Raw genomic sequence first — 26,679 nt, 5'->3', positions numbered from 1 at the left:
CATTGAAACGTTTCACTTGATACACTTTCGCCTCCAGCGGTCCTCCTAACTTACCACTATTTGTGGTTTAACCAGTTGGATGGAAGCCTGCAGACAAAGCTCTGATATTTTGATCCAGATCAGAAACTGAGCAATCATTGGTCGAGCACCCCTAGAGGTATCGTTTCACTTGGAGGACTTTGTGACCACAAACATATATAATGTCCCCCAGTCCCAATTGTACAAACTTGACATTTAACTACCATGAAAAAAATATTAGCTGATGTAAACGTAATTTTAAAGCTATAAAGCATACCTAGTCATATGTTTCGATTGCAGCACGTTGAACTCTGTATGAGTTAAAGTTTGATATAAATCAACAAATCTCTCCACATCAGACAGTTCTTTCATATCAGAACGAATGATAATTCCTCCTTCGTCATTCTTCTTCAAGTATAGTGCGTTAGAACATAACTTTTTTAGAGACGAGAAAACATATTTGAAATCAGGTACAGAACCCATTGTTTAAAATTAATTTTAGTGGATCATTTAAAAGAAATAAACCTCATGCGAAATTAAAGATCAAACTAAAACAGCTATTTGGAATAAAAATATGTATATAATTTGCGAGAAAGTGATAGAGAAAACATGAATGAAGCATTGAAATCAGAAAAAAAATTTCTAAATTCAAATTTCATCTTATTTCTACACAAGTTTCGTATTCTAAAAAGAAAACTGGAAAGCCCAACACCAAAATCCAAACAAATAAATACAAGTAGTTCCTTGAAAGTTGTAGTAGTTGTTTGAAAAGTGACGTAGAGGTTGCGTTCGATGAGCACGACCGAGAGCGACCGGTTAGTTAATCACGTGACAACTAATGATCACGTGCTCCAATCAACCAATCAACTGCTTAGAATGGTAACCAGTGAGGTAACCGGTTGATCATAGAACGCTGCGGTAAGTAACCAGTTACTTACTGGTTAACCGGTGAGGTTCGTCGAACGCACCCAGAGAATGTCCTTGCAAAATATGATGACATCTTTCAGATCAGAAGGTATTTTAGCATTTCAAGATCAAATTACAGCACAACACTTTTCTAAAGTAAGCCAAATTGAAATACTTCATATTAAAATTTATCTAATGGAAATTCTATATTTTTGTTTTGAAGTTTATTACAGGCTTAATGGCAACTTTTCTTGGTAGCTCCCGTTTTGGTTGCTATTGCGCTAAAGTTTGTAAACAGTAGATTTATATATGTGTTCTTTCGAAATTTTCGAGAGGTCTTCTATGGTAGAGTGTGATGAAATCGAACCTAAGTTATTCCTAGGTAACCTTGATGCAGCCGAAAGTGAGGAAACGTTAAAACGTTTCGGCATAACTCATGTGCTAACTATATATATGTTTCCCATCACAAAACCCGAGACGATAGAAATCGAAACTCTGTTTATTGATTTAGAAGATTGCGCTGACTGCGATATTTTATCTTGCTTTGAAACATCAAATGCATTCATCAAAGATGGTCAAGAAAAGGGAGCTTGTCTGGTACATTGGTATGGTATTTTTTTTCTATGTTTAACTTTATAATTTTTTAATCTTCCGTTTGTCGCGCACTCTTTTATGACATAACTAGTCGCGTTCCACCTGTATGATGTTTCTCGCTTTAAAAGCTGAATTAAAATCTTTCTAGTATAAACAGTGAATATATTTTTAATAACAGATCATTTCAATCAGTAAAATTTATAAAGCTCTGCCGCAAAAAGTAGTGTCAAATGACGCCAGAAGAGTTGAAAATGTGAGGTTCAGGTGACTAACTAAAAGTTTATGGGGCATTCCACGGTATTTTTGACATTATGTAGAGTCCGTAACGTGACCTTTTTTTGCCATAACTTTTTAATTTACCGTTTGATTTGCAAATTATTTTAATATCAGCTGGTGTGTTGGTAGGAAAAGATCAAAATAAAAAATTTTGCTAATCAAACAGTAAATTAAAAAGTTATGGCAAAAAAGGTCACGTTACGGACTTTACATAAATGTCAAAAATACCTTGGAATGCCCCTTATTTGAAAAGTTTATTTTTTTTTCGTAAAGAATCCGCAATGAGTTGAATTCATCAAAAATGTTTTCAATCCTTTGCATTTTAAATATTTTTTTTTTATGAAATATATCATAGAAATAAATTTATAACAAATAAGGAAAAATATTAGCTCAAGGGCCATTATTTTGAACAAATGTAAAGTCTGTAACATGACACTTTTTCTACCATGACTATTTAATTTGTTGTTTGATTAGCAGATTTTTTCAATTTGAATTTGTGTGTTGGAAGGACATACTCAAAACAAAGTAATGTGCTAATCAAACAGTAAATTAAATAACTATGGCAAAAAAAATCATGTTACGTATTCTACTTAGTTGCCCAAAATACTGTGAAATGACCCTTAACTCTTTCTCTGGAAAAGAAGAAATTAAAGTCCTTTTCAAACCTATTAAATAAGAAAAAAATGCATGAATAAATTTCATGAAAAAAGTTCCAGATTTCAGCTCTTTCGAATTTCAGGATTCCAAAATTAGTTGTCTTCTATACTTTGTTTCTCCCTTCTTTTACTGCACTGCAATCACATCTGTAATGAAAATGGAAACCATGATATTCTATGAAATCAGGATGAATTTGCTGTTATACAAAGTTTAAAAGAAACAAAGGAACCCTTGAAAGTAATTTCTGTCTACGGCTTAGTTCTAAGGACCATACTTTTATACATGAAACTAAGAAAATGTTTTTTTTTTTTAACTAGGTGTACCATTTAGTGCTGCATAAAAAACTTTTTTTAAAAAAATAATATTTTTAAAAATCAAATTTTAAATTTTATTTTAATTTAAAAAGCAACATTGATTTTTTTAAATTCAGCTTTAACCTCCCAAAAATAGATATTTTCAAAATTCTAAATTTCAGAAAAAAAAAAAAAAAACTTTTAAGAAATTCTAAATTTCGGGTTCTCTGAAAAAATTTCTAATTTTCAAAAACATACATGCAATAAATATTTTGCAGGAGTTATTCCTCAAATTTTTGAGATCAGGTATTTGAGTCTTTTTTTAGGCATTTTGTAAAACCTTAGTTTTAAGAAAAAAGTTTTTATTTGCTATAAAAATACTTGAATTTTTTTATTTATAGCTATGGTGGTGTATCTCGTAGTGCCACCCTTGTTGTTGCTTATTTGATGAAAAAATATTCGATTGGTGTTGAGGAAGCTCTTCAGAAAGTTAAAGAAAAGCGTTATTGTGCTTGGTATGTTTTGTAATATATCTATTCATTGTCTGTTTATATTATCTATTGTGAAATTTGTCTTATATATAAGATGCATTTCATACATTTTATTATGCTTTCTCATTTCAGTCCAAATGCTGGATTTTTATCGCAGTTGAGATTATATGAGGCCATGAACTGTAAATTAGATGAAGAACACATGGACTATAAGATATTTTCACTGTACCATTTGGGACGAAGAATTTCTTCAAGTATGTTTCAGAACTTATTGTTATTCTTACTTTCCAATTTGCTGTACAAATATAAAACAATTGTCAAATTCACTTATAATGAACCCTGATATAACAAAAACTTGGCTTTAACGAGGAAACAAAAATACTTGGTTAGTTCAATGTGGAGCAAAGCCCAGGTGCAATATTTTTGATAATTCATAAAATATTTATTGATTTCAATCTTATATCTCAGCTAATCTTTTCTTGAAAAAATACCTTAAGTATTCTGATTTCAAATGAAACTTCACAAATTCTAAGGACATACAACAATGCCATTTCTTTAATTCATGGAATAGAGCAGTGTTTCTTAATTTTTTCAATGATTGGAACCTTTTTAAACGACCATTTCTTCCGGTAACCCATGTTTTTTCATATGTAGTATAGTTTGAAAAAACATTTTTTGAAATGTTTTATTTGCAGTCAAAGTAAAAGTTATATAAGTAAAGTTCATTAGTTTGAACTGTAATTTCAAAAATTTCAAAAAAAAAAAAAAAGTTGAAAAACAATTGTGAAAACAAAATTTTTTGACACAAACTCAGTTTGCAAAAATCATTATTTTAATAGGTTTTTTAAAGTGTCTAAAACGAAAGTTAGGAAAATAAAGAGTGAGAATTTTGTTTAACCTTTGATGGATCTCCATGGAACCCTTGGGTTCTACGGAACACAATTTAAGAAACGCTGGACTAGAGGAATATTTGGAAGCTGTGTCCCGTACTCGTTCATCCAAAAATTTGCTAGCTGAAGTTCAAGCTAAATCAGATGAAACAAACAATGTACTCAATGATGATGAGTGATATGAATTGTACGGAAAATACTCACAGTAAACGGATCATGGTTGCAAAAACTAAATCTTTTCATACTGGCATATAAAAGTTGTGTACATCCAATCGTTTTTTGAACATATTTATGCTATTTTCTTTCTTTTTAAAATGTTCATTTCACAAATAATGTGGTAAAACTTTCCCAATTTTCGCCACACTCCCCATATGTTTTCCTGCTTCAAATAATGTTCGTTAGAACTTTTGAGAAAGAGAGATATTACTGTTGTATTTTTTTTTTTTTTAAACCAAACATACTAGTTTTTTTTTTTTTTTAATTTTAATTTAAAAAAGTAAAAATTAATCTCAATTTCCGAATTTCAGTTCCTGCTGGATTTTTGAACGGCGACAGGGTTGGTTGAAAAATTGATATTTTTGAAAAGGGCTAGTAGCATTTCAAGTTGTGCATTGGCATCCTAAATATTGGAAAAATAATTTTATAAATGTAATATTTATGTCTTCAGATTGCACATCAGCTTTAAAGTTTGAAAAAAAAGGTCAAATTTCATAAAAAAACATATATATATATATATATATATATATATATATATATATATATATATTTTTAACTGCAACTGTTACCATTCAAATGCTTCCTTTCAATTCTCCCGTTAGACTTAAAGTTTCGTGAAATTGATCAAAATACCTTTTCAAGCTTTTTTTGCAGATTGCACTATTTCTACTTTTTTAGTCTAGTTTTACATTTTTTGCATTAAATATACATTATGTAGCTCTTTGCAAGTAATGTAGGTATATTTTATTGCATCAACAACCCAATCCACCCCAAAAAGGTGGCTGCACTTTATGTTCCATTCTGCTGTTCCTATCCACGGAATCAAGAAAGATAGTTATTTACAGTAGTTACATATTTTCAATGTCAATATATTTACATTTGTGATTACTGTTTGACATTAATCTTAAGTTTCCACTTTTGTGTTAAGATTTAGTCTTCTCAGTTCATTTTCAATGGTGATTACTGTTTGACATTAATCTTAAGTTTCCACTTTTGTGTTAAGATTTAGTCTTCTCAGTTTTGGCATTTATCACGAACATGAAGTTTTTCTTATAAATCCATCTCTTGTGTTTTGCCTTATCTGCAGTTTCTCTAGCCAGTTTGAATCCTATCAACAGCCTGAATCACGTGGGGTTTTTAAGAATTTCTGCTATTACAGTAAATCTTCTTGAATGCAGACACTATCGGGACAATTTTTTTTGTCCTTAATAGAGGAGTGTCTGCAGGAAAGCAATTTAATTATGTTATTCGCCTTGGAATCGGGGAATTAAAAATTGTCCGCATTAGAGGGGTGTCCATTAGGAGGGGTTTAACCATATTTAGTTTTTAAAAGCGATAAAATATCTTTATGTCACATTTTTCTATTGTTGAAGAGGTAGAAATCTGTTGACTCATCAATCAACTCTTAATAGTTTGATGCTTCAAAACTTAATAATGGTAAAAGAAATTAATATATGATTTTTAAATATTACTAAATGATTTTAAATAAGCTTCTACTCTTAGATCAAGGTTTGAAGTTGAACTAATGACTTAGTTGTGGCTTTGATGGTCACGACTATAAAGGTTTTCTTATAAATCTATCTCTTGTCACTTCTCCAAATACCATTCTGTCGATTCACTAAGCAGTTTCAGTCTTTTCAATGGTCTGAGTGTGACGCAAGGGGCGTTTTCTGGAAACAGGCTTAGTTTAAGTCACTTTGTTTGAAAAACCTCTTTTACACATAAAGTTTTGTCAACAAATTTTATCACTGCAAAGTCTTCCTAATTTTCATTTTTCAATGTTGGCAGCTGTGATGTACAATTATGTTAATTGTTTAGTTTTGTAATATTGCTGTTTTAAAGTTTTGTCATTTGCATTTGCTGTAAATAATTTTTATACTTTATTTTTTGTTTTCTCAAGGTGACAATTTTGATGCAGTTCAAAATTATTTAGCAAGATTTAAAGACAAAATAAACAATGGGGATAAATATAAGTGCAGACAATGCAGGTAAATTTTTTAATAATCTGTCATTAACTATTTGATTTTTAATTAAAATTGTTTTATCTTGATCTTTCATATTTATTATACAAACGCACTTGTTTATAAGACTATCAAATTCGAAGTAAATAGAAAGAATTTCATTTTTCTACAAGTTGTCCTAAAATGTCAAACAATACTCTTGAAGGAGCTCTTTTTAAAGAAAATATTGGGTCATTTTCTTGAAAATAGAAAATTGTTCTCCATTGTGATCCTAAGTCATGTTGGGTTTCTTGGCAATGAGGAGCCAAATACACTTGCAAAAGCATAGTTTTTTGTGAAAGCATGAAGTACTTTTGCTTGCAAAAGCATAAGTAGCTGTTGCAAAGTCTTTGCCACCATACCATTGTCCTCTCCGCTATGAGGAAACTTTAGTTTTGTGATATTGTGTCTGGGAAAAGTCCCAATTTACCCAGGAGGACAGGCATTACCTGTTTTTGAATGTTAATTGTAAAGGACAAAATTAGCAGTGGCCACCAACCACAGGGTGACTAAATAAATAAAATGTCAATGTCAATTTTTAAAAATGCCATCTAAAGTCTTAAAAATGTCAGAAAAATGCATATCCCGTACAATTGAAAAAGTATTTAAAAGTATTTAGCACTGAGCTTTCTGCTCTTAGCAGCGAGTTACTCTGCCAGTGACTTTTATCTTTTTTTTTTTTAATGAGTTTCAATTTTTGTTTCACCAGAAAAAAATATTGGAACATTTTTAGAATTGGAAAAAGTGTCCACTAGATACATGCTACTACCGGTCACTGGCGGCAAAAGGGTTTTCCCCAACTTAGCTCTTTAGTTGACAGGAGATGAATACCTACAGCAGCACCTCCATACAATTGGCACAGCAAATTCTGCTTTATGTTTTTTATGTGAGAATGGTTTCATGAACTAACATCTTATTTATGTAAAAGAAGCAGTCAAAATCTTTGTACAATGAAATGAGTAAAAGTATGACAACGTGTATGCATGTACAAATAAAATCAATTAAAAAGAGTTTAAAAAAAACTCTGCAAACAGCTGTTTCGGGGTTATAAAACCAAACCCCTTCATAAGTGCATAAAAGGAGGATAAAACCGAGGGATAAGTCCGAGGACAGATAAGTGAACGAGAAAAAGTTAGATGAGGATTAGTAAATCTTTTTAATTGCTTTTATTCGTGCATATATACACGTTGTCATACTTTTACTGACATCTTATTTGGTTAGGATTGAACAATATTGATGCTGAAAATACCTCTTATAGTTTTTTCCCATCTGTACTAAATAGCGAGAAGAAATGGCTTGTTGGTCCGGGGGAGGGGGGTGTATTTTTAAAAAATAAGTAAATTTTAAAACTTTTCATTCATTAAATATCAAAGTGTTGAAGAGTTAAAAGTTTGCATCCTGCGTGAAATATAAATATAGAACACATGTTAAAAAGCTCAAAATAGCAATTTAAATTGCACTCACGTTTTTTCGGGATTTTTTTTTGAGCAATCAAGATTGCTTATTGTTCTCACTTGTCCCCCAGAATCCGCTTCTCCTGGTGCGGTGGCATCCATATCCTACACGTGTGCACACTCAACACTCACACCTTTACACACATACACCTCCGCCTATGTGCATACACACAGGTCTACATACACACACAAGCCTAAGCACACACACAACCATACACACGTAACCTCCTAGGAGGAGGGCAGGCTAAGGGGGGTTGGATAGGATCCTTTTCTAGAAACAATAACCCAAATGAGTAGGGTCCTGTTGCAACTTGTGATTGCAAAACACATAATTTAAATTCAATTTTTTTTTTTTTTTTTTTTTGAGCCAAAAAGAAAAGGTTTTGTGTAACCTTGTCTTGCAGTTTCTATTTTTTGAAATGCTTCAATGACAAATAGTTTATTGTGTTTAATATCAACATTTTTTCTTTCAGAAAATACCTGTTCTCACATAACAATATCATTTCACACATCAAAGGGCAAGACCTGTATTGGAATAATTACGCCCAGCAACTTATTTCTGAACAATCACCAAACATTTGTAAATGTTCATTATTCATTGAATTTTTACCTTGGATGACTGAAGCATGTTCATCTCATTCAGGAAAGGTTTGTATTTCTTTCTGTTAACAGTTAAAGAAACTAACTATTTACTCTTTATATGCTTGTTTCTCGAAACCTGTATTACTGTGGGCTGGTAAAGGGCATTATATACAAATTTTCCATTTTTGCTTTCTATTTTACATTAGCTTAGCTTTGTGCAAGTTTGCTTATTTCGTTTCCTCTGAAAGGGAAGCAGGAGGAAGACGTCTAATTTCAACCTTTCCCTATTGTTATTATTGAATCCAAAATGCGTTTCTTCAAATATCTTGACAACTCATTTCTGCAGATACTGCTGTTTACCTGCTCAGAGCAGTCTAGTGTTTCATGAGAAATTACACTTGTGGGATAAGATTGTCATTTTGACATCTACAAGGGTTGATCCAAAAGTGAGGTTCCCATCAATTTTACAAATATACAACGCTGTCTATTCTCATTGAAATTTACATCGTTGGAAAGAAAAAAATGTTTCTCTATTTTTATATGTAATCGCCATCTTTTTCTGGGCATTATTGTCGAGGTTGCCCTAACTTCTGTATGGGTCATTTCATGTCAAGTGATCCAAAATTTGGGAGATTTTTTCCTTCACCCTTTTGTATTTCTTTGAAATTTGGCTCATCGATTGTACCCTTTGAAGTAATCAAAAGTCCAAATTTTTAGATTTTTATCTCTATTATTTTTTTATTTATGACACTTTGATTTTTCGAAAAACCCGCTTTTTTTCATGGATGCTTGAACATAAAATGGACGATAACTCAGCACCAAATATAGATAGAAAAATTTGGTAAAAAGCATTTTAAAGTACATTAGTTGCTGTTTAATGGGATATGCAACATGACTAAATTCAAAAAAATTTTAATTTTTAAAAAATGAAATTTAAATTTTAAATTTAAATTTCTCAAAAAAGGCATAATGAATTTTTTATAAAAATTCTCAAAAATTTTTGTGTATCTTATCTTCATTTGTGCAAAGTTTCAAGTTGGGATCTCAATGGGATCATATTTTTATGAATTTTTAAATAAAATTTGACTTATGAAATAATGACATTTTTCAGATTCTAACTAGTTAAAAGAGGGGTTCTCTCACTGGGGATGGTCTAGTAAGTAGTAATTGATCATAACTATGCTTGAAATGAGCCGACGTGAATTTGTAAATTGGCAAGCCCCCCCCCCACCCCCGCCCCGCACCACCACTTTTATTATTATTTTTTAACTATTTTCAAAATGTAAAAAATAAATAAACGAATAAAAAAACAAAATGAATAGTAAAGTTATTAAAAATTGGTAAATGTTCTTCTTTAAAGTAAGAAAAAAAACCCTTCCCCCGGGCCACCACTTTTATTATTTTTTTCCAAAACTATTTTCAAAATGTAAAAATAATAAATGAATAAAATAAAACAAAATGAATAGAAAACATATTAAAGGCTGGTAAATGTTCTTCTTTATAGCAAGACAAAGTACATTCCCCCCCCCCCCCCTACACTCACTCACACATACGATTAACACTATACTAGTATCACGCTTTACCTGATGTTTTTTTTTTAGACCAAGTGTTTTTTTTTTCAATCCGAACTTCCAGGGGTGCCCACAGGGGGGGGGGGGGGGATTATGGCGCAAGTTGCGCCATCAAAATTTTTGGGGGGGATTTTTTTCCAGAAGTTTTGATTTTCTTTAGAACATGAAATTTTTGATTTTTGGAAGGAAAAAATATTTAATCTTATTCTACAAGAAATAGATGCATAAGTAATACTTTTTTCACGTACTTTTACCAAAATTTAATACCCTTGTCTCTTTTCAATAAAGGGAACATCAGAGACAGGATGGAGTTTGTGCCCGTTTCAAAGCTTGATCAGACGATTTGCTTCCTATTTAATTTATTATAAATCTTCTGAAGTAGAATAATTATGCATGATGAATATGTGTGACAGTGATGAGAGGGAGAGAGAGATCAAAAATGACTAAAATAAAAAGTTTTCTCCTCTCCTTAGTTTATTGTTTGTAATAATTCTGACCACTATGCACTTGTCTTTCATTGATTCATTTGCACCTTGACAATCGTTAAGAACTAGTTTTGAAGTTTGCGAAAAACATATTTTTAATCCCTCTAATCGACAATTACTAGAGTTTTTTCATAAACTAGCTTAAGTTTGTAGACTTTTTCATTTCACTTTACTATCATCTTCTCTACCATTTTTAAACGGACTGGTTCAATTCTTCAATTGATGATTTTTATTAAAACTTTCAGTGATGTTGGTTTTCGCCGATGGAAGCATAGAAGGTATCTGATATGCATAGAAGAATATTTGAATCGTTAAAATTCTCGAGTTCTGATTTTCCATGTGTGCTGAATAGCTGAATCCATTTTTAAGGATTTACGAAGGATATCTGCCACATCTGTGTGCTATCCATCCTTTTTGACTATGTAACTTCAATTTTGGAAAACTTTCAGGAGAACGCCCTTCACTGTAACGCCCGAATAACACCATCTTTATCATCAAGAGTCATCTAAATCTGCGTTTCTAGAACTGCAATTTTGAAAAATTTATAAGAAAGAGCCCCTAATTCCCCCCTCTCTTCTTAACATAATCTAAGAGAATCCTAAAATTGCATTTTGGAGTATATATTTCGAAAAACTGCCGGTTGAATGGCACTGAAACACCTTCCACTAACATTATCAAAATCAGGGCCGAAGCCAAGGGGGGGGGGTGCTACCCCCCCCCCCAGTTTTTAATAAGGGGAGCCGCCAATTTCCTTTTAGAGATGTAACAAACGAAGAAAAAGGAAAAACTCTTCGTTGTTTTAAAAAATAAAATAGTAAATACAAATGAACAACTGAAATAATAGTGACAAAAAGCATTTTTGTAGTAAAATTTAAATGGAAAAAGTAATGTTAAAATACCATTTAGGAACATCCATGATTCTCTTTTAATCAGATTGTCAAAGTAAGGGCCGCGGAAATGTGAGTTTCAAATATTTTTAACCCAAAAAATAGTATTCAGTGCACTATTCACTAGGCTACAGAGTGGGTATGTCTGCTTAAGCGGAAACTATGGACCTGGCTCAAATTCAAGTATTGTGCATGAGTAAAATTAGCATAATAGGAGGGAGAACCGGCGAAAAAACTAACATGGTGCACGGCTTTTCTCTCGGCTGCCCTGGTTATACAAAACCATGCTTCATGGTTCTTCAGTTTTAAAAAAAAATAGATAAATAAATAGGATGGCTTCATAGGGGCCGCCGAAACATTCCCCATATGTATTTTTTTTTGATGAAAAATATTGTTCTGAAAATCGTTGCTTAGTGGAGAAAAATGCCTGGGTCGCAGAAATATATTTGAAACAGAGAGAGAGGGGAAAAAAAACAGTTTAATGCTAAGAGAGATTAAAAATATTGTGATGAATGATCACACCAGGAGTTCTAAATGTTTGAACGTAAAAATCGTGGGTAATTCAAAGCTTAATCAAGAGATGCAGGAGGAACATTTAAAATAAAATGAAGTGGAATAAATAAGACCTAAGGTATCGCACAAAATTACCACATCCGTTCAAAATGTTAAAAGGTCTTTTTCTGGGGGCGCAGACGCTTTTGTTTCAAGAAAACAAAAATATTAGGCTGGAAATTGACAATTTTACGATGGAAAATCCAAGCAAATAATCGTGTTTGGCAAACTAAAATAGGAAGAAAGTATTACCACACTATGTTTACCAATAATTAAAACTTAAAATGAAGACAGGGAAGTAGCCAAACTGAGGTGGACAACTCCAATTCCTTCTTTTTACGTCCCAAAAGCTGGTCAGGAATTGAGTTTTTAAAACATAGGCCTTGAAAAAATTTCGGGAAAACGTTCTAAAACCCATTGCCTTCTCAATTAATCAATCATCATCATTCACGGCCGAAAAAATTTCGTGTTTTGGACTTTAATTTAAAAAAAAACTCCCTGAGGTCTTTCGAACCTGAACTCCTCCTAATATTGCTAAAGATCCTCAAAAATTTTATTGTCAAGGCTTCAGAAAATTTTTCGAGGGAGATCTCCCAAACTCCCCACTCCTCTAACAGTATTTAAAATCGCCTACGATTGCGTTAATTGAATTTCAATTTTGAAAATTTTTCAGGGGAGGACTTCGAATCTCTCCACCCATTAACATTAGCTTATCAAAAATCTTCTAAACCAGCGTTTTCTACAGATTGGAAATTTTTCGAGAGAATGCCCCCCCCCCCTCTCTCTCTTTCGCCAACATCACCGAAAAACGTCTTAAATCTCGTTTTCAGTGCTTCAATTTCGAAACATTTCTGTGCGTGAGCCCCTTCAATACTCCCCCCCTCCCCCCATATCCTCCTTCAGTGAAGTAAGTTCGGTAAAGATTAAATTACGTTTTTGGAGCTTTAGTTTCAAGAAACTGGCGGTGCACTTCATTTTAACAAAAAAGTCAACAACCACATTTTAAAGCTTTCATTTTCAAAAACTTTTGGAGGGATGGCGTTCGAATCTCTATTCTCCTTAATATCACTATAAATCGTCTAAAACTGCATTTTTCGAACTGCAATTTTCAAATTTTTCCCGGGGAGAGCCGGAGACCCCCTTTACCTGTCGCAATCAGAAATAATTCACAATTACGTGCTTGCAGTTTGAAGAAGTTTGAAAATTTATCAGGGGATGACTTCGAGTCTCTTCCTCCTGTAACATCACCATAGATCGTCTAAATCCGAGTTTTTCAACTAAAAACCTTGAAAAATTGCCGGGGGAGAACCCCCGGACCGCCTCTCATAATCAAATATAACGTGCGATTGTGTTTTGGGAACCAAAATTTCTGTAAAAATTATTGGATATATTGGACCTCCTCTCTATTTACTTCCTCCCCAACTTAAAATATATTCTAAAGATGCGTTTTTATATCTTCAATTTCGAAAAAATTCCAGGAGGTAGCACTTCGACACCCCCTATTTCTGATTGAATATTCTCCTTACAATTAAATTTATATTGCTTGTATTAAGGTCCAGTAAAATGACTATCCCTGCTAAACCAGAAGCTAAATCTCTCTCTCTCTCTCTGCATATTGGAACATGCGTTTTAAACAATTAAGGGGCAGCCAAATGTGTAGTACCCCCCCTCCCAGTTTTTTGACCTAGTGACGGCCCTGATCAAGATCTATCAAAACTGCGTTTTTACGTAAAGCTACAGGTTCGAAAATTTAAGTGGAGCGCCACTTTCGTCAACATTATTAAAGATCGTCTTAAATTTCAATTTAGGGCTTCAATTTCGAGAAAATTCCGGGAGAGCTTCCAAAAACTCTTTTTCTTAACGTCACAAAGGTCGGCTACAATTGTAATATTAGAGGATCAATTTCAGAAAACTGCCTGTCCCCTAACCATAGATAGTCTAAAATATGGTTTTAAAGACTTTTATCACGAAAATTTTCCGGGGGCGAGCCCCCGAATCTCTTTTTTCCCTAACATTACCACAGATAGTCAAAAACTGCGTCTTTAGAACTACAATTTTGAAAACTTATCGGAGGAGAGCCCCCGAACCTGCCTTTCTCCCTAACACAACGGTAGACTATTTACAATTGCGTTTTTGAAGTTTCAATATTGAAAAATTACCGGAAAGAGGCCATCAAACCTTTTATCCCCCAAACATCACCAGAGATCATCTAAAACTGGTTTTAAAAATACATTTTCTAAAATATTTCGGGGGAGACCCCCCCCCCCCGTACTTTCTAGCTAACTGACTATTATATTTCTGTTTCAAGGTTCATATTGCATACATCTAGTAATCACTCCATCCCTAAACAGAAAGTTGAATCCATTCTCCCTGTAATTATTCATACCTTTGAAAAAAAAAAGGTGCAGTAAAACTCAGGGGTCTCCAAAACTTGTTTACTCAAGGTCCACGTTGCAAATTTTGCGAAAGCGAGGCGGAACAATCCAACAATATTTAAGTTCAAATGGTATTTGTTAGCGCTCCCCCCCCCCCCGGGAATTCGACTGGAAATTAGATATTTTCAAAATTTTTGTTTAACCCGATTCGAAAGCGAGAAAAATTTTGGGGGGGGGGAATTTGCGCCATTGAGCTTGGGGGGGATGGGCACCCCTGCGAACTTCACAAAGTGTACTTGATTATTTCACTATCTGATAAGGAAAGTTATGATTCATTTCGTCCCTTACCCCTACACCAACTTTCAATTTTGGGGGGAGGAAAGAAATAGTTTGCAAAATATCATAGCAAAATATTAGTGTTTCCCCCGTGTTGTTTCATTCTTTTTACACTAAACTAAAAATAAATCTAAGTATCAGGTCATATGTCTTGTCCGCATAAAACTAACTGTCTTTCTACAACATTTGGAGTGCAGCTGTTTTTTCTTTTCTTTAATGCTAGTTTTCTTTTAATTTCACTTGTAAACGAGAGCAATGCAGCGAGATCTATTTATACATATATTAAAAGCAGTTATAGATCAAACAAATTTTGCTAATTTGAGCATAACCTTCCATATTGTTATGTTTCATTCCTGATTGCCCCCCCCCTCCCCCTACCGTCCCACTTTGCGAAAGAAAAAAAAGCTGCAAATGAGTGGTTCTCTTCAGTTTTTCTGACATTTAGTTTTTATAACCCCCCCCCCCCCACCTTACCCCATTTATAAGCTTTAGTCACTACTGATGTTTAGCAGCGTGCGTCCCAGTTTATTATGGTTATAACTCTTACGTGCCGGCTTTTTTTTTAAATACAGTTTTGAAAGAAAAAAAAGATAAAAAGTGGTTGTGTGGCGGAGGAATGTGGGGTACTAATCTACAACGTCATGTCAGTTCATTTCAAGTATAGTCATGATCAATTACTACTTACTAGACCATCCCCAGTAAAAGAACCCCATATTTAACTGGTTAGAATCTGAAAAATGTCATTATTTCATAAGTCAAATTTTATTTAAAAATTCATAAAAATATGATCCCATTGAGATCCCAACTTGAAACTTTGCACAAATAAAGATAAAATACACACAAATTTTTGACAATTTTTAAAAAAAAATTCATTATACCTTTTCTAAGAAATATAAATTTAAATTTTATTTTTTAAAAATTAAATTTTTTTTGAAATTAATCATGTTGCATATCCCATTAAACAGCAACTAATGTACTCTTAAAATGCTTTTTACCAAAGCATTCTATCTATATTTGGTGCTGAGTTATCGTCCATTTTATGTTCAAGCATCCATGAAAAAAGCGGGTTTTTCGAAAAATCAAAGTGTCATAAATAAAAAAATAATAGAGATAAAAATCTAAAAATTTGGACTTTTGATTACCTCAAAGGGTACAATCGATGAGCCAAATTTCAAAGAAATACAAAAAGGTGAGGGAAAAAACTTTGGATCACTTGACATGGAATGACCCGTATAGAGTGTCACAGAATTCCACCACCAACCCATTGAGCAAGCATTTCACCCCTTTTTTGATTTCTTCATCTCTCTGGAAACGTTGGCCATCAAAGTGTTAAAGCACAGAGCAAGCGGATCGCAGGTAGCCATGCTTAGACTTCGGAAACAAGTGGTAATCACTAGACTCGAGCTCCAAACTGCAATCAAGAACAGAGTAGTCGTTTGCTGGCTGTCATGTCCCACTCTGGCGGTGGAATTCTGTGACACTTGATACAGACGTTAAGGCATCGTCAACAATAATGCACAGAAAAAGATGGCAATCCATATATATAACAAGAAGTTCTGTCTAGAACTAGACGAGCCTACTTTCCCGTATACCCATACTACGTTCTAGTACCTGATCAATATTCTCAAAAATAGCTAAAATCGCAAATTTTTTCAAACATATTTTTAAAATACTTTAAGCTGATTTCTAGGAATAAAATATTCCTCACTCATCTAAAAAAATTAGATGCGTAAAATAAAAAAAAATAGCAGCAACTTTTAAACAAAGCAGCTAATACACTTTTTTCCATTAAAAAATCTTTAACAGCTTTCAAAACGAAAAAATGATAATTAAAATTAATGAGCTCATTAAAATAAATACATCATATCGAAAAAAAAATCGTTTCTTTTTCCCCTGTTGCCAAAAACAATTTTTTAAATGAATTAATGCGCTTACCAAAATAAACAAAAACAATAAAATGTCAACTTAAAGAAATAATTTTTATTGTCAAAAAAAAAAGTCTGCTCATATCTTTATGTAGAAACATAAATGACTTCGAGTTTATCGCCGAAAACTGAATGCCTAAATTAAAACTTTAGAGTAAAATAAAAACAAGTCAGATCAACAATAATTATTCACAGTCAAAACCATAGCTGCGGAGTCGGAGTCAATCTCATTTTGGGGTAAAAGAGTCGGAGTCGAATATCTAATAATCGGAGTTAGTCATTTGTCCTTCCGTGTATAAATTTTTGCCAAAGTTCCGAAGTCAGAGTCGAAATCGGAGTCGGATCAATTGTCGGGAGTCGGAGTCAAGTGCCCCTAAATTCTCGGAGTCAAAAGTCTGGTGTTTGGTGTCAAGAGCTATTTCCAACAAAATTTGTTTGGAGTAAATCCGCCTTCAAGTACGGAATCTACATTGACTTTCAGTTTCCCTGTAGGCGCTAATGTTAAGGGATCTGAACTGCTCAAAATTGAACGGAAAAATGTTCAAATCAAAAAGATACTTTGTAGACAAGTTTTTCATCAAAAGCTTTTTCCTACAAAGTTTGTTTGAAGCAAATTCGCCTCACAGTTCGGAATTGCCTTGAATTTCCCCGTAGGCGCTAATGTTAAGTTTTTTTGAACTGTTCAAAATTGAACAAAAAATAGTTCAAATCAAAAAGTGAAATATGGGAATGAGGTGTCCTCGCCGAGATTTTTTGAACAAAAAAAAGTTTGTTCGAATCGGACTATTCATTCAAAAGTTATTAGGGGAGGACAGACAGACCGACAGACATTTTTCCCCATCTCAATACCCTACTTTCCAATTTTTAATTTTTCAATATTTATTTAATTATTTTATTTATTTTTGACTTTTTTTTTTGTTTTTTGTGACATTTTAAAGATGCATTAAGCCTTCTTTCATACTTTTTTCTTCTTTTTCTGACTTTTACTGGGAAAGTAGGCTAAAAATGGATGTTGGTGAATGTTCGGGTGCGTGTGTTCCCTAAGATCTCAGAAACTACCCGGCAGATTTGGTTGAAACTTTTACCACTTGTTCTTTTTGGTACTGGGAATGTTCATAGACCAGTTCGAAAAAAATCTGATTGATAGTTCCTTTTTTATTCCAAATTAAATCCCAATTTTCGAATAAATGACCCAATATGGGGGTGAAAAAATACTTGCCCGGCACATTATGTGTCCATCGAAAGCGCTAATTTTTCTGCTAAGGGTGGCATCTGTTAGAAAAATCTAAGTTGTGTAAAAAACGAGTTATAAGCTTTTTAGTTCCATGTTCAAAGGCTTTCATCAACCTAATTCATTATTTAGTGTATCATCTCAACTCCCAGTTGATAGCTAGAATTGTTGTATTGTTGAATAATTTTGCGTTTTGTCTGACTGTTCGAGGCTTTTCTCAAGTCAAATCTTAAAGTAACGTTTTCCCACAAGATTGGCTAATAATAAATAGATTTGGCTGATTATTTTCGATTTAAATGGAATTTTAATGCCTCAAAACTTTTACAATTTTTTTCAAGAAACAACGATACAGATGAAGATTAGATCTCATAGTACAAAAATCCCTGGGAAAAAATCGGAAAAAAAAATTTGGGACAAAATTGGAAATTTTCCTGACATTTTTAACTATGTCATTTTCCCTGACAATTCCAGGTTTTCCCGGAGCGTACAAACCCTGCATAGGTACAAAATTTTAATTTTAGATTTTATGGTGGTATTGCAGTGCTAACTTACAAGAAATAAAATTAAATTTAATAATTATGCATATATATTAAGCACTCGTGGCTGTATTTCATTTCAAAATTCTACATGTACAAGCACAGCAATACCATTGTAGAATCTAAACTTTGCACTTATGGCAGTATTGAACTAAATATACGATTTGTTTCTTTTTGAAACTAACAATAAAAAATGATTATTAGAATCAGCACAAGTTTAGAAGATATATTGCTAGAATTGAGGACTCTAAAGCTGATGTCCAAAAGTGTGTCCTGCATGTGATGGGTAGGCTTCAATTAAAAAACGACTTTTAAACAAATATTAGCAACATTGTTTTGCACAATAAATGACTCAAGAATGCAAGTGTACTTTCACTAGAACAACATAATTTCAACTGTCAACCCTTATTAATTTCTATATGCAGTAAAACCTAAGTAAACTGCTTTTTTCAGTTACATAATTATTCCTTTATCATATATATCAACCTCTATAACTTGAGCACCTGTCTAACTTGAGCCTAAAACTACTGCACCGCAAGTGGTCAACTTGCACAGGTTTCACTGTATACAGTGTGTTTCTAAACTCTGGGGTAATACTTTAAGGGGTGATAGAGGGGACTATAAGAAGCAAAAATCATATAGGAACAGTGGTTGCAAATGCAATACTGACATACTACATGCACACAAACCCAGAAGTTGATGAATGCAAAACAGGTAAAAAATTTATTTCACAAAGATGATTTCATACAACATTTTAGTTCTTAAGATTTAAAACAGTTGTTGAATTTTGAGGTTTGCAGCTGTAATACATGTGTCGCAACAAACGATTGATCGATGAGTGTTTTTCAAAATAGCTCGTTATTGTAACAGTGAGTTTTTTGTCATTGCAATGCATGTATTACAGCTGCAGACCACAAAATTCAACAACTGTTTTAAATCTTAAGAACTAAAATGTTGTATGAAATCATCTTTGTGAAATAAATTTTTTACCTCTTTTGCATCCATCAATTTCTAGCTTTGTGTGCATGTAGTACAATAGCATAACATTTGTGACCCATGTTCCTATATGAGTTTTGCTTTGTATCGTCCCCTCTATCACCCCTGAAAATTTTGCCCAAGAGTTCAAAAACACCCTCTATATAAAAATATAAGGAAAAATGAAATCCAAACTGTCCAACATATAACGATGGAACCTCCCTGATGTTGGGAGAAAACATGAAAGAAAGGGAAAATTTATATGTAATGTGAATTTCCTGCAATTCAAGATTAGACAAATCCTTGGCGCCAGCCCCAAAGCAGAATACTGCTAAATTTGCGACGTACGTCGCAGAACAGATGCCTGAGCTGCAGAACAATTCTGTTCAAGTGTGAGAGGAAAACTGACAAATTTTCTGCAGAAATTCTGCAAATTTCAGTGAAATTTCTACAGAAAATCTGCAGAAACCATGGTTCAGAAAATCTGCAGAAACTGCAGTGCCGAAAATCTGCAGAAACTACGGCGCAGAAAATCTGTAGAAACAACAGATTTTCTACAAATATCTTCCAACTCAAGATCGAATTTTGCAGAAATTGTGCAGATTTCTTAAAACTAGAAGAAAATCTAAAATTCTCGCAAATTACAGTAATTTGGCGGAAAGCTCGCCATGTTGAATTCAATAAGTACTTTGTAGGACTTTCTCAATCGATCTTCATCCACTGCAATTTCCACCATGCACGGATGTTTCGGAAACATGCCAACATTGAAACACGTCCATCGCCGGAAATTGCGTGTCTTGCTTGAGATTTCAATCCCTTTGCATCCAGAAAATATTTCAATTATTTAGAAAGTTTTGAAGTGTTTTATTATATGCAACCCAAACTCGACTCATTTTATTATTTCAGTAATTTGTTTATTTAGTAACATTATTTTAATTGCTCCTTCATGCCATGTAAAATTAACCAAAAAAAATGTGGTTTACCACCTAGGTTCGGATTTTTATAAAATTTTGTATCTTTGCTCTTTCTGGCATTTTAGAAAGCATATTAACTATTTTCGGAGAATCTCAATCGATTTAGGTTTGACACCTTTTTAAAGGTTTTTTTTTTTTTTTTTTTGATTTTATAGTTTTCATGATCAACTAATTTTCCAAGTTCAGTGCTCTTTAGTCATTTGGTTGAAAGCTGTGATGTTTCCGGAAATATCCAATTTCCACAGAAATAAATAACAACAGTCCAGTTTAAAAAAAAAAAAAAAAACCTCCCACGTGAAACGATTTTGATTTTTGACACCCAATTTGTGGGAAATGTCACGTTTTTTCGTGTACAATGCTTGAAGTACTGGCAGAACAGTTTTGGTCAAATGATTTTACATTGCAGAACATCATAAAGTATTCTGCTTTGGGGGGACGCCAGTACCTTATGCGACTAAAGAAATTACCTTGTAACTATTTCTCTCGAACAAATATGTCAGTCAGAAGTCATGTTACCTTGATTTTCCTATAAGATTTGAAAAATAATCTGTCTGGTGCCTACATTGTTGCTATTTTTGTGTGTTGTTATTATTAATAATACTATTAAATAAGTTATATACTTCAAAAAGTATCATTTTAAGCAGCTTCATTAATATGAATTAGCTTCATGTTATGTCAGTTGCAGTGGTCTTAGTATAATCTTTATTAGAGAAAATGAGATTTTTATTTTGTTATAACGCATATTTTAATCCAATTCTTCCTAACAAATGATTTAAATCTGGGATGCAATCTTCAGGGATTGATGAGTGCCTGCGAGCAGGGGATAGAGCTCCCTAGTATTTAATAAAACAAAGTTAAGCAATCACGTAAAACATTTCAATTATAACCAGTAGGTAGAAAGGTAGCACATCTGCTAAAGAGTACCCATTCATGAAATGTATATTACCGCTTCAAATTATTATTTTGCATGCTAACATGCTGTGTAAAAAAATATATTGTCCCAAGATAGCCCCTAGAAAAGTTTACATAACTGCTGCTAAAACTGCTTTCAAATTATTATTAGTTTCTCTTGTTCTAATATGAGTTACATAAAAATTAATACAAACCGTACAATAATATTTTACTAGATTCTCTGCCCTGAATGCTCTGCAAAACTTGGAACATTCTGTTGGAAAGGTAAGTTTGACTTTTAAGTAGATTCACACATCTCAAAAAGAAAACAATATATGTGTGATTGCATTCTGCATTTATAACAAAACATTTATTTAAGAATTTTAAGGTGAACAATAGAAAGCAATCAAATTTCTTCCCAAAAGCTAACTAATTTCAATAAGGGGCTTGCAAGGACAGAAAAAAAAAAAAAAAAAAAAATGCACAAAACAAATTTCTACACTACAAACAGAAGTGTTTAATATTTGAGTGCAGACACACTATCCATTGTTAATGGAAAGGTCAGTATGTAAAACTATTAATTCTAGCTTAATGAACATTATCTCCTAACATTTGAAAATTAAAACTTCTAGAATTATGATCCACTTTCTTGACATTTGTAAGTTTAGCGAAATTCCTAAAGTATCCATCAGCTGCCCACGTTGTATACTTTATAGTTGATAAAGTAAACTCAAACCAGAGAAAAAAATCAGAATTCCTTAAAAGACAGGAATACTAGTATAAACAGGGTTTACCAATATATATCATTTGATATACACCATGATATATATCCAATATTTATTTTGAAAACATCATGATATTTTAAATTCTCTTTTTTTCAACTATGGTAATTTAAATGCAAAAATTATATTAATCACTAGCCGCCTGCAGCGACCAGCTGGTTCGCCTTCTATGGAAGCAGCCACCTACGGCGACTGTTTGGCTAACTTGTGATATACGTTTTTATTTCAAGTTTATTGCCTTCGGCGGCTGTTTAAATAAATTTGGCAGCAGTATTAATCAATCCATCTCTATTTTTTTTTGTGCCATTCACATTTTATTGGCCAAGATTGCCTCCTTCGGCGGCTATCTACCTTTACGATCTATCTCTAAATTTTCTTATCCGTATTTATTTATGTTAACCTCCCCGTTCATTTCCTAATAAAAACAAAGATCACTCAAAAAAACGCTTTTATTTCAGTAGACCAAAAAAAGGTTATCTCAAAAATTCCCCGTAGTGCGCAAAAAGTAACGTTTTGACAAAGTAAAAAAAATATCGCTGTTTTTATTGAATTAAATGCGCAGAACTATGAAATGTAGCGTAATATAGATGCAGCAAAACGTCCAGCTTGGTGGGGGGGGGGGAACGGTAAAAGAAATAAATGTAATCCTTAAATAAAACTAAAAAAGGAAAGAAAAAAAGCAAGTGCTGTGGGAAAAACACGTGGTGATCACCTCATAAAATGTAGAAGTAAGCTGTGTAGTAAAAAAAAGATTAGCATTGTTTGTGATTAAGATTCCATTGTAAATATCGAATCGAAATTCAAGTAGTGACGCCAGAGGCATAAAAGATTGAAGAACCCTTTTTTTTTTTTTTTTTTTTTTTTTGGCTGATCCGTGGAAAGACGTGTTCAGCATTAAAAAAATTGTTTAAAAAAATTCTTGTATATTTTTAAGAACTTTTTTCTTCTGAAGAGGGTAGAATGTTTTTACTATTAACAACTTAAATTTCAGAAATGAGGCTTTGATACAAAAATAAAACCCAGGGAAAAATGCAAATTAAAGGTTTTTCAAAATTCATAAAAATACAAAAATTGCTCTATCCTCATTCATATTTAAAATTAAATTTCCTACACTATAGTACGAAAAATATTTGTGTGGTGCGATTGGTTCGCAGTCTGTGAGGTAAAAAGTGCAAAAAAAAAAAAAAAAAAAAACATAAAACATTTAATAACTTTTTTTTTTTTTTGTAGTTAAAATATCAAAAATCGAAGCCCGAGGTGCACATCTCCGGCAGAAATTGCACCTGTATATTAAATTTCATTTTTCTAGGCATTACCGCTTTTCCCGGGATGCGCGCCACACACACACAAACAAACAAACATATATGTATAGATAGTAATATTGTTTATTTATTTTAAAAAAATTTATATGCTGCATTTTTATGATGTATCAAAACATCATTAATATAACTAAGTAATATAATACTCCTTTTTTTAATTTATATGCATAAAATTTTAGTAATGTAAGAATTCTATTTCATATTAAAAGTTTGTAATTAAATATTAAATGTTGGTCTGAAAAGAAAAAGAAAATAACTTATGACCGTGTACCAACTAAGGTATATTATTTTTTTTTTTATGATTCATATATAACTGAAACTGCAAAAGAAGCTAACAGAAGAAAAATGAGTAAAACAGCTAATGCTAAATTAACACCATTAAAATTGATGAAATGTAAAATGAAATATTAGAATGAAAGAAATCTTAATTTTTTTTAAGTTAACATATTGTAACAACAACATAAGAAAATAAAGAGTGATTTGAGGATGCATTTACTATTTTGAAGACTAGTTTGTGCCCAATGTAAATATCGGATATTTATTATAATATATTTTCAAACCCTGACTGTAAAACCAAAACACAATCACCCTTGATATGCAGGGTCGGACTGGATCCTCAAAAAGGCGCATCCCCAATTTTTCTGAAGGCGCATGCCAATGGGGGGGGGGGGGATTGCGGAAACAATATAACCGATCATTTTAGGACAGCGATCAGTGGCGGATCCAGACGATCCTGTTGAGAGGGGCGATTTAGTAACTCATTAAGGGGGGAGAGGGGGGACTAATGAAAATAAAATTTTTAAAAAAGTTTAAGAACTGAAGCATGTTTTTTTTTTTTTTTTCGAATAATGTGCTTCGTTCAAAGAGTTTGAATGAAAGTTATAAGTGTTTCGAGTATCACACACACAATTGGAAAAAAGAGTCTACTAATATTCTGGATCTATTATCTAAATTAAACCCTTTAACTTTTTGATTCGTTTGAAAACTCGTGAAGTTTTTTCTGTTGTTATTCAGGTCCTCAATTGTACTTTTTTCCTTATAAAAGAAAGGTTGCGGCACAAAAATGGCATCTCTTTTTACCAGTTTACGTACCGAACATACTGAAATACTAAAATTGCATTTGTAAATAAAATTTGAAGATAGTTTCGGATTTGTTTGTTGATTGAGTTTCGTTTAATATTCGCGCAAAGGAAGGAGTGTTTGCAGGCTTTCTCTCGAAAAAATTTTTTGGAACGCATTTTTAGACTTTCTGGAGATTAAGAAGTGGAAGGGAGGTTTGGGGGTCCTGTTCCGGAATTTTTTTGAAATTTAAGGGTATATTTTCGAAAACACAATTATTTGCTATGTTTGTGTTCTTGAAAGGAAAGATGAGAGACATGAGTTCTCCCCAGTCATTTTATGATAGCTTCAAAAATGCAATTTTAGTACTGCTAAAAACCAGGGGCTTCGGGGTCTTTCTTCCGGAAAAAAAATTTGGAATTGAAGTCCTAAAAACGCAGTTGTAGGCCATCTTTGATGACGTAGCAGAAGACATGGGTGTTAAACTTTTCAACAGAAACTTTTCGATGTAGGAGTTCCAAAAACGCTGTTTTAGACGATCTTTGAATGATGTTGAAAGATGAGGAAAGAAAGACATTGGGGCTCCTCTCCGGAAATTTTTCGAAATTGAAGTTTCAAAAACGCAGTTGTAAGCCATCTTTTATGACGTAGGGGAAAGGAACGGGGTTTGGAACTTTCCATCGGTAATTGTTGGAAATTGGAACTTTGAAATACGATGGTTAGCCATCTTTGGTAGCGTAAAGGGAAGGGATGGAGTCAGGAGTAAACCCTTAAATTTTCAATATTGAAACTTCAAAAACATAATGATAGTGGGTCTTTATTGACGTTAAGAGAAGGACTTGAGATTGAAAGCTCTCCCCCGGAATTTTTTCGGAATTGAAGTTCTAAAAACGTAATTGAAAGCCCTCATTAACGACATTTTCGAAAAAGTTTTCGATTCCGGCGATATTTCCGAAATTGAAGCTCCAAAAATTCAAAAGTTTTGACAATCTTCGATGGCATTGAAGAGAGGGCATTGAGGAACTCTCCCCTGCAAAATTTTTGGAATTAAAGTCGTAAAAATACAGTTGTAGACGATTTTTTGTGATGCGTTGGGGGAGGGGGGAGAGAGTTTGGTAATCTTTTCCCGGAATTTTTTTAACGCAATTTTAGACGATTTTTGTTTATTTGGGAGAGGAGAGATTTTGTGGACTTCCCACTGAAATTGTAAAAACTTGACTGTAGGCCACCTTTGTTAACTTTTAGGGGAAGATTTTTCACTAGATTTTTCAATCAAGTGCCAAAAACGGCAATTTACAAAAAATAGTGAATAAATAAATTTAAAATTTCTGAAGTCGCCCAGTGGTTTGATTTCGCATCTTCTAAGTGATATTTTTTTCTCTTGGCGACATTGATGTCAACTGGTCATTATGTTATAAAATACACTGCTACATATCTATACGAAATTCAACTTTTCCACTATGAAATTCATTAAAATAAGTGTAGAAAAACTCACTGACAAACGCCTAGACAAGTGTATTCAAACGGCAACCACTACCGACTCTACCAACAATAATAAACTTGTTCATATAATTCAAAAATGCAGTTTTAGACTAACTTCGATGATGTTAGAAGATAAAGCGAGAAAGTCTAGTGGCCTCATCTCCATAATTTTTTTTATTAATTTTAATCCTGAAACGCTATTGCCGTCCATCTTTAATGACATTAGGGAAAAAAATGCGATTCGAAACTTTCTTCCAGAACGTTTTCGAAATCGAAGTTCCAGAATAGGCAGTCTTTTTGATTGAAGATTCGAAGGTCTCTCCCCTTTTTTTTTGAAGAGTCTTAAAAACGCTCTTGCTAGTCATCTTTGGAAACATTACGGGAAATGAATAGATGGGATGGAAGGAACTTTTACCGGCAATTTTTAGAAATTGAAACTCAAAAGACGGAAATTTTTAGACGATAACATTAGGGAAAGCGGGCTCGGAGGAAAATTTTCGAACCAATTAGAAAACTTTCGTTCTGAATTTGGAAGACGTTTTTTTTTTCCCCAGCGAAGGCGTTTGCATTGCATTTCATCTTAAAAAGTAGGAAGGGCGCACCTGCCCTCGGGCAGGTTGGCAGGCGGGCCAGTCCGAGCCTGTTGATATGTACAAAGTTTTTTATAATTCCTCAAATGTATATATTTTTAGGTCAGATTTGTCCTTGTGGTGCTACAATTTCACCATGTTTTAAATTTGTTGAAAGCAAGATAGACAGAGAACTGGAAAATCTTCCTGCGGTCATTAATGAGCTTAATGTTGTAAAAATTACTTGATGTATCATGTTTCACCTTTATTATTATTATTATTATTATTTATGTGTTTGTGCTTAAAATAAAGTTTTTAACATGATTTTAAACTGGTGTGTAAAATCTATATGA

At 33.0% G+C, this 26,679-nt stretch overlaps 1 protein-coding gene across 1 annotated transcript; it reads left to right on the top strand.

The window, feature by feature from the left end:
- Positions 1-1,171: 1,171 nt before the first annotated feature.
- LOC129226378 (probable dual specificity protein phosphatase DDB_G0281963) lies at positions 1,172-26,679 on the top strand. The gene is made up of 7 exons (XM_054860981.1): positions 1,172-1,529; positions 3,146-3,259; positions 3,368-3,489; positions 6,242-6,329; positions 8,269-8,443; positions 21,352-21,400; positions 26,450-26,679. The coding sequence occupies exons 1-7, from the start codon at positions 1,234-1,236 to the stop codon at positions 26,572-26,574; spliced, it is 969 nt and encodes a 322-aa protein (XP_054716956.1). The 5' UTR covers positions 1,172-1,233; the 3' UTR covers positions 26,575-26,679.

The sequence above is a fragment of the Uloborus diversus genome, chromosome 7 (genome assembly GCF_026930045.1).
Source record: "Uloborus diversus isolate 005 chromosome 7, Udiv.v.3.1, whole genome shotgun sequence".
Lineage (NCBI taxonomy): Eukaryota > Metazoa > Arthropoda > Arachnida > Araneae > Uloboridae > Uloborus > Uloborus diversus.
The sequence above is the reverse complement of the archived record's forward strand: the minus strand, read 5'-3'. Positions and strand labels throughout refer to the sequence as shown.

Coding starts and splice junctions, on each gene's coding strand:
- LOC129226378 (XM_054860981.1), top strand. CDS start 1,234: ATGTGTTCTTTCGAAATTTTCGAGAGGTCTTCTATGGTAGAGTGTGAT. Junction 3,260..3,367: donor GAAAAGCGTTATTGTGCTTG/GTATGTTTTGTA, acceptor TTCTCATTTCAG/TCCAAATGCTGGATTTTTAT. Junction 21,401..26,449: donor TGGAACATTCTGTTGGAAAG/GTAAGTTTGACT, acceptor ATATATTTTTAG/GTCAGATTTGTCCTTGTGGT.